We start from the raw sequence: 9,209 nt of genomic DNA, 5'->3' as shown, positions 1-9,209 counted from the left end.
GCACCTGAAGCTGCATCAGACATGCATGTCTATACGCAAAGAAAGCTTTTTCTGCTTACAACATTCATGTCAAATTAAGACCCCCCAAAATCACATGTTTTGTCACAAATTGTCAAATATTAATAAAATAATTACTGCATGGCTGGATATACTATATATTAGTATTATATATTCAAACAAGCAAAAACAAGGCGTAATCTGGGGAGAAAAAAGAGGCATGTAATATAATAGAAATAAACAGAAAAGGAAACAACAAGAAGCCCTTGTTTAGAGCGAAAAATAGAAACATTTTTTTTATGGTAAATTGAAATGGAAGAAGAAGATAGATAGAATTTGAAGATGTGCATCGAAATGCGAACTAAAAATCAAACACAATCCCCTCGTTTCCTGCTTCTTTTTGTCTCTCTAGTACAATAATTTCCCCTTTCAACAAACACACTATGAGAAAGAGAGAAAGAGAGAGAGAGAGGATAAATGTGGTGGAAATCTCTCAATTTCTTGGGGGTCGTGGGAAGAATTGCGTACCGGCGATGAAGCTGTTGTTAACTTGAGGCGGAAATAAAGAAGGATCGAGAAAAGGAGCTGCTGCAGCGGAGGAGGTGGTGATTGTGGCCGACGTTGCGGTGGCGGAAGAAACATTGATCAAATTGAGGTGTTGATGAGCTGCGGAAGCGTCGGAAGAGGTCTCTCCGGCGATGTACTGGCTTTCTCCGCCTTGATCGTATAGAATTCCCTTGAAGACATGGCCGGAGATGTTGACGGCGGTCTGGTACGCGAATTGCTCCTCCGCGTCGTCCATTGCGCTCACTCTCGCGCACCGGAAAACCGCCTCCGCGCTCACTTCCGGCGGGAAATTCCCCAATTCCAACCCTAATTCATCAAATATTGTCAGTATTTCAAAATTAAGCGTAGAGATACACGTATAGAGAGAGAGAGAAGTTGATTTCGTGTCAATCTTTTGTCAGGAATACCCGAAAACAGTGATGGATTGGAAAAAAGTAGATAGAAAAATGATGTGATTCTGTGAAATGGCGTCGGATTCATGGATACACGCAATTGCATTATTTGACACGACAGATTTGCAAAATAATTACCAGTGACGGTGGCTGAGGGGATGCGAATGCACACAAGCGGACTGGGAGACGTCTCCCGGTGCCGCTTGGCGCTCTCCCTCTCCCTTTCCACACTCTGTTGCTGCTGCTGTGGTTGTGGTTGTTGTCGTCGCTCTCTTCGCTTGGAAGCGGGGACCCACGTGCTCTTCACGTGAGTCTGGCACTGAAACCCTTGGCTCTTGCAGCAAGTCCTGCATCTCATGTGCGAGCAGTCCTTCTTCGCCTGGTTCCCGCAGTCCTGGCAGCTGACCCCTCCTCCCCCGCCGCTCCTCATCATCAGGAACCCCGATCTCGGCGATTGCTCATCGCCGATGCTGAATCCCCCTCCCCGGCTGGGCCCCACCGCCAGCCCCCCTGCAGAATCGTACAGATCCTGCAGCGGGTGGTGATGACTTCTCACAGCCTCACCCCGCTGCAGGAAATTCTCCGCTTGCTGCGGGGGGGGATTCGAGGGCTGGGGCTGCCAGAGCTCGAAACCCTTGTAAGAAGGAATCTCTTCATTCCGGAATAAGAACCAGTTTTCGGGGTGGTTGTTGTTTGTGGTGGTGGATTGTTGATCGGGGCGGGTGGTGGCGCCGGCGCCTCCTAGTGAGAAAAAGCCGGCCATGTTGCTGTTCCGTTTGCGGTGGTTAATTGGGCAGCGTCCATAGCCTTGATAAGGAAGCAGCACGCTTTAATTGTTGCTGTTTTTGGGAGTGTAGAAATGTGGGTTTTGAGGCAGACAGCTTCTGATTTCTGGCCGAATCAGACACAATCGTACCGCTGCCGAGTTTTTGCATGTGGAGAATTTAACAATAAGCTAGCTCGAGAGAGAAAGAGGCGGTTTTTAATTATTATGGAGTTGGAATGGATCGATGGTTTTATCTTTTGTGAGAGAGAGAGAGAGAGAGAGGAAAGAGAGGGGTTTTTTAAGAGATGGATGATAAATCGGCTTCTTCAATTTTGCATTAAAGACGCAGAATTACAGCTCTGCCACGCCGCCATGGCCTTCCCAAAAGCAACTGCCTTCTTCTTTTTTTTGTTTTCTTTCTGCCACCACCAATTTTTTTTTTCTTTTTTAAATTTTTTTTACTTTCTTTGACTCGCTTTCTCACTCACTATTGTGTCTTCATCATCAACTCGGAGTGATCTAAAGATGGTGTGCATCTGCATGAGAATCTACGGCTGCTAGTGCTGCCACGTGTCGGTAAAACAGCTTTTGCAACCTCGTCCGTGAAACCCGCTTCTTTATGTCTGTACACTCTCTCTCCTTCTAATTATTTTCATTTTATCTAATTAATTAATTAAGCATTATTCTTTTTTTTAAATTTAAGTTGTGATTTTCGGAGAGCTAGTATAATTTTTATTTTTGGTCATGTTTTGATATTGATTTGCGAGTGTGTAACAGTAATGATTCGTATTCGAGCGATTTTAATTATTTATTTTTTATGTTGATAATAAGTGATGGAAATTATTTTGTTTTGACCTTTTTTTTGTGATCGAGTAAGAGCATCCTGATGCGGATGTTCCGGTGGACATCCACCGGACATCCCAAAAACACCTCCTGTCACGTCATACAGACATCTCATTGCACAGTGACGGATATCCCTAATGACACATCCCGACGGACTTCCCACAATAATAAAAATTCACAAATTCACCAAATTAAACAATTTACGAAATTAAACAATTTATGGAATCAAAATTTCGACACAAATACGGAGAAGTTGCAACCATTTTATTTTACAAAATAACATATATAGTATAAAAAAAACATACAAAATTATTAAAAAAATTTACATAGTTAAAAAAACCCGTTGTCTTACTCCTCGGATTCCCCGCCGCCAGTACCCTCGTCGTCCCCGTCGGTAGTCCCCTCGTCGCCACTCTCCACCATGTCTCCCAACCCCAAATCGCGCCGCATACTGTTGATGAATCCTTCAGCGACGACCTGTAATGGCGATCGGTCAATGTCCGTCATTCAACCATTGCACGTAACAGGGTTTCATGTTGCGCGACGCGGGCGAGTGAGGGGAGCTCGGGATCGTTTTGGGTAGGAGGTGCCGATTGGGCCTCGGCGGACCCGCTGGCGCTTCCACTCGCCATCCGCGCCGCGGACTTTTGCCCCACTAGGCGACGGTGGCGGGCCGACGATGAAGGTGTCAGGAACTCTGCCTCAGCGGGGGTGAGTTCGTGGGAACCAACACTGCTACTGTACTCCACGGAGGAGCTGATCTTCGTCTGCTTCGGCCAACCAGATTCAACACCCGCAATAAACTTGGCTGAAGACTGCACCACAAGATACACCTCCCAATATTTGAATTCCTCGAAGCCCACCGCAACGTCTATGAACTGATCGTGAGACAGAAGCTTCACATCCTCGGCAGACATGCCGCTAGTTGCCGAGCGGAGGTTGTTTGGGTAAATGCCGGCGAATCGGCTGAGCTGCCTCTTCAGCCGCTCCCACTGTTTCCGGCATTACTCTCCGTTGTGAGGCTTTCCCCCTGGCGGTTTGAATTAGAGGTAGTTTTGGCGAATGCGCAACCACATCCTGTCGATATGCTGGTTAGCCCCGATATATGGATCCTCCACTATACTGGATCCTCTGTGCTCTAAACGATCCTCTTTTTCCCGCTGGATCCTCCCCACCTCAGCGGCCACCGCCTCACCATCGTACCCCGCCGCAGGCGACGTAGTGCCCCGTCCCCTGCCCCTCCCTCTCATCCCTGTCGCCGTTGGTACGTCTGTGGGAGAATCTCGGATCAGAGATAGCCCCAACTCCTCCATCGAGAATGTCTCGATGCCAGTGAACTGAGTCTCGAGAGGAGTACTCGGTGGGTTTTCCGTCGACAGTAAATCCATATAGGGGTGATAGACATTGTCCACCGGTGATTGGGGGACCCCCTGCATACTCCCCCCCGTAGCGACAGGCGAGCCCTGCATCATCCCCGGCATCATCATCCCGGGCATTTGGGGCGGCATCATCCCCGGCATTATGGGCATCATCCCCAGCATTCCGGGCATCATCCCCGGCATTGGGGTCATTCCGCCACTCACCCCGAGCATTTGGGGCATCATCCCATACCAAGGCGGGTACATGTTGTAGTACCCGGGCATCATCCCAGCCGTCATTTGGGGTTGGGGCATCATCCCCGCCATTCCGGACATCGTGGCGGACATTGGGGGTACTTCCGCCAACGGGAAAGATCGGTCCACGTGACTCGCTCGTGGCGGGGGAATCACTATCGTGATGCTCCATTTATCTTCGAAAGAAAAGTATTTAGAGAGAGAGAGAGATACTCGTTAATACAAGTGGGGTGAATGAAATGGAATTCAACGAGCCGTATTTATAGAATTTTTTAAAAAAATAATAAAATAATCGGGATGTCTGCGCGGACGACTGTGAGGTCAACGCAATGGCGGACATCCGCAAGGACGTCGCCACGGACGTCCCGGGAACGCCGCAGAACTCCAGTGTCCGCAGCGGACGTCCGTATCCGCATCACCTTTGCATAATGGCGGACGTCCCGCGCGGACGTTCGACGGGACGGGCGCCATTACGGATGCTCAAAGGGAAAGGGGATTACACTTTGACCTCTGTCTTTAAATAAAGGCGATTTCATTACTTGACTTTGAGTTTCCTCGAATAGGTATTTTTATTAAATTAATAGTAACTAGTACTACTAAATCTATTATAGACCCGAGTTTTGTATGTAAAGTATAAATTACCAATTCATATTATGTACTATATGAAACTTGCATTTGATGGATATGCACTGTTTGAATTTCATATCATGCAAGTTTGGTACTATAATTTAGCATAAATTACCAAATCCATGCGCACAAAGTTGCTAATCATATCTAACAATTCATACAACTATTACCAAACAAAAACTGCAAGAAAGTAAGGCAAGAATTTATATTCCAAAACATATTTGGTATGAATGATAGTAAGTGTTAAGCGAATCATGTCATCTAAAACTATAAAAACCGACAAAAGCCATGATTCCAAAACAATTTAAAGAAGTAACCCATCAATTCAAAAATGAATTGAATGAATGTAGAAAATGTTGAGCAACAAATAGATTGAATGCTTCAAATATTTACAGGGAGGTAATAGGCTTGATTATAGTTAAGATCAAGATCTCTAATACAGGGAGTACAAATTAAGATTTAAAATTACTAACGTTCAATTTTTGACGTTTGTAGTTTTTTGAATTGAACGAATTAATGTCTGTTACTAACGTTCATTTTTTCACGATTAATCGTCAGAATTAATTGCTACGAAATAAGTGTTTTTTATACTATTACTAAAACGCAGACAAGTGTGGTGTGATAATGGAAATTTTGAAAATTTGGTGGAGTGATGCATCCATAAATATCACTAATTATTCTTCACATAACATTAATTCATACAAGTATTAGCTCCATTATTGTTTGTTTTTTCATTTTCCTTTTTTTTTCTTTTTAGACTTAAATTACTCGCAGCAAGGACAATTAAGAGCCATGCTTCATTTGAAACGCACAAAAACAAATTCAAAAAACAACATAATTTGCGGTGATTAAATATAAACACGAAAATTAATTAACAGTGCTCAATTATTTAAACTTATTTACCCATCATTATTCCAAGAAAGACGGTGACTTCTAAAGTGGTTAAAACTTTTCTTCAATTATTTTCATAATTAGGGTTTTAAGTGATTTTGAGGGAACCATTTAAGAATTATTAATCTGAATTAAGGAATTGATTATTGTTTTTATTTAACATTGAGGGCGATATAGGTCATTTTTAGTTGGTCTCTATGAATTTAAACCAAAAATAAACAAAATAGTATTCCCTTGTATATATCACAATTTGTTACAAATAAATATATACAATAAAATATTTTATTTTTCTATTATTATTTTTAATAGTAATTGAGTTAATATCTCATTAACTTATCTCACTCACATTTTATTGTAAAAATATAAAAATCATATTCAATTATTTTTTTTATTTTTTCCATGTTTTAAATTAAAAGAGAGTAATTTATACGGATTTCCGCCGACCTGCGTATGTTGCCTATGATTCAGACATTTATCTGTGCATTTTAAAAACATTTGAACAGTTGGACCCCCACATATTTATTTAATTTTCTCATAAAATAATTCACCAAAATCCCAATTTTATATTTAGGTCGTTACCAGCGGCGGATCTAGGTGGGGTCGGCCAGCCGCGGAGAATCACCGGGAGACACCCTCCATCGGCCGCTGACCCCATAGTCTCCGCACCTTCGACCCCATCATCAACACCGATCCGACGACGGCCTGCTTCTTGCAGTGAACTGGAGTTTAATTTCCTAGTATTAATTTTCTATTAGTTGGGCTTTATAAACAGGACCATCTTATGTTATTACTGATCAAGTTATAGCCTAACTCATTTTCAGCCTTGTATTTTAAAAGAAATTTAAACATTAATTCAAGGTTCAATAATAATTGAAGTTGAAAGGTATTTATTATTATTGATAATCTTTAACTCACTTTTCTGTAATGAGACTATTATTATTTTCATTTTTTTCACTTTGTAGAATAATCAATAAATATCCGTATTCCATATTTTGTTCTCTTAGTCATAATTTTTTTTCTCTAATTTAATTACTTTTGCTTTTGATTATTCATTTTATTATACTCTCTCTGATCCTTAAAAATAGAAACTTTTGAAACGGCACAAGTCTTAATACAAAATTGATAAAGTAAGAAAAGATAAAAATAAAAGTGTGTTAGTGGAAAATGAGTCTCACCTCGTGAAAGAGAAAAAAAATTCCTAATATAACAAATTTATATTTTTAGGGGACGGAGGAAGTACTAATATTTATCCTATAGACCAGATTAATAAGTGCTATATTAAAAGATTGATAATTGAATATATCTCGACTATTAGTAATTTTATTAAATCTATCCATACTATCGCGAATAATTTCTAGTGAAATAATTTCAAGTCATTTTGAATATGTATACTAACTGGAGTCAACTTTCCTGTACAATAAAACGTAGTTTTATTTAAAATTTAATAGTTTTATTAGTAAAATAAAATTTAAATACTCCCTCCGTCCCGGGCTACTCGCTCATTTCCTTTTCGGCTCGGAGATTAAGGAATGGGTGTATAGGAAAGGCAAAAATTACGGTTGTAGGTGAAATTTTTTACTAAAAATGGAAAGAGTGCAAGTAACTTGGGACGCCCAAAAAAGAAATAAGTGCGAGTAGTGCGGGACGGAGGGAGTATTATATTACGTACTGTCTCGTTTGATCCGACCCCACGAATATGAATTCCTGGATCTGTCATTGGTCGTTACTATGTATCGAATCCACTTCCTTTTCTGTATCGAAATATTAATAACTACTAAATCAACTGTATTTTTGAAAGCCAGTTTTGCTTGGTTTTTTTTTTAAAGTCAATTTGCATATTTTTTTCATAGCACACATGCTTTAAAAATCATGCTTTATACTACAATTTATCCTGTATATCACAGTGCATTTTATATATGTAGAATAATACGTATATATGCGATGATAATTTGAGTCATATATAATCAATAACCAGTTACGGAAAGGAAAAGAATTACAATATGCATAATATAGTAAATAGTAAATAGTAACATATTTAATTGATTTGAAAACTACATGCCAATCGAATAGAATTACAATATAGTATTTAGCTAGGTGCATTATATATCATATTCTAAAAAAATTGAATATACCTTTTCCCCATGCTTCTAGTCTTACTTAGGTAGTACATATGCATCTAGCTTTTACTCAAACAAGCACACCACATAGAGTTGTGTGTGTAAGATAAATAGGTAATGTGATTATATTTATATGGAAATATTTAGGCTAAAGATCTAATTCCATTGTTGTCTAATAGATATGAAATGTCGTGGGATATGAAAGTTTATTTTAAGCTCCATCATATAAATCCTAAATCATCTAAAGCCAAAAAATAAATAGAGATTTAATTGTTCACCAAGAATGTAATTAACCATCTTAGTTAATTTGTTTCTTTGCTTCGACCAATCTATTCTATCAAAAACTTCGTACACGTCACTACCAACATTGGGTATCAAAACAAACAAATTAAGTTTTGACTTTACAACTTTGAAATGAAAGTGTTTGATCCCCATGCTAAGAATGGTAGGCATTTAGGTGGCTACTACAATTTTCACAATTGTAGGATTTGTTTTTTAGAGAAAAGCAATTGAACGATAAAATTAATTAAGCTAATTATGCCAATAAAAGAAGTTGAGAATTATTGAGCTGCTTTGCCCAACAAGGCAAGCTAAACAAATCTACAAATTTGTGGATCATATCCATCCTATCTAGATCATCACTCCATATTTAATATTAATCGCAATTTCTATGCTATTAATTTAATTTGGTCTGCACTAGCTATAAAATTTCGTTGGAATTATTTAATTACAGTTTTCATTTATTTTACAATTTGACAATTGCCTATAAGCACAAACCTAACCCTACTTCCCTTAATTTAATTTCTTTGAATTAATGTGATCTTCGTTTAGTTTGTGTTAAAAGATTAACTCGTGGAGTAAATGTATTTAATAGCTAAGCTCTTCAAAATATAATAAATTATTTATCTATTTAAAGTGTGTCCTGATTTGTAAGTTTCATCTCAATTTAGTACTTACTTAAGTATTGAAATTCAAGAAATCAGATATCGGAGTATTAGGGCATCAGTAACCCCGTCCCCATTTCCGGCCCCAAGTCCCCTCCACGTCATCATTCCTCTACAGTTGCGGCCCAGGCCCCAACTGCTGTAACCCTGCAGGTTGCGGCCCGGGCCGCAACTAATAAATGACACTATTCACAACTCCAACCTATTTTCGAATTTAAAATAAAAAAAAATTGGTTGCGGCCCGGCCCGAGGACCGTGTAACGCTGGGCCGGGACTCGCCAGTTGCGGCCCGTCACCGTGCAACGCCGCCCCGGGCCGTGACGCGGGACGCTCCCCAGGCCGGGAACGCGGCCCCAGGACGGGCCTGAGCCGTGCCGGCCTTCCGTGTAATGCATGGGACGGGCCGGGACTCGCGATTTGCGGCCCTGCCCATGGCGTTACGCATGCTCTTA

The 9,209-nt window shown here is 40.4% G+C and overlaps 1 protein-coding gene across 1 annotated transcript; it reads right to left on the bottom strand.

Moving 5' to 3' along the window:
* Nucleotides 1–266: 266 nt before the first annotated feature.
* On the bottom strand, nt 267–2,162 carry LOC121786062 (protein EXPRESSION OF TERPENOIDS 1-like). The gene is made up of 2 exons (XM_042184581.1): nt 1,095–2,162; nt 267–870 (listed from the first exon to the last, which is right to left on the bottom strand). Exons 1-2 carry the CDS (start codon nt 1,717–1,719, stop codon nt 491–493), a joined length of 1,005 nt encoding a protein of 334 aa, XP_042040515.1. The 5' UTR covers nt 1,720–2,162; the 3' UTR covers nt 267–490.
* Nucleotides 2,163–9,209: the final 7,047 nt, after the last annotated feature.

This window comes from Salvia splendens, chromosome 22, assembly GCF_004379255.2.
Source record: "Salvia splendens isolate huo1 chromosome 22, SspV2, whole genome shotgun sequence".
NCBI classification, from domain to species: Eukaryota; Viridiplantae; Streptophyta; class Magnoliopsida; order Lamiales; family Lamiaceae; genus Salvia; species Salvia splendens.
The sequence above is the reverse complement of the archived record's forward strand: the minus strand, read 5'-3'. Positions and strand labels throughout refer to the sequence as shown.

Bases quoted from the DNA above. Each gene is read 5' to 3' on its own strand.
- LOC121786062 (XM_042184581.1), bottom strand. From the start codon at position 1,719: ATGGCCGGCTTTTTCTCACTAGGAGGCGCCGGCGCCACCACCCGCCCC. The intron at 871-1,094 runs GTAATTATTTTG...TTGATGAATTAG, and splicing joins CCCCTCAGCCACCGTCACTG to GGTTGGAATTGGGGAATTTC.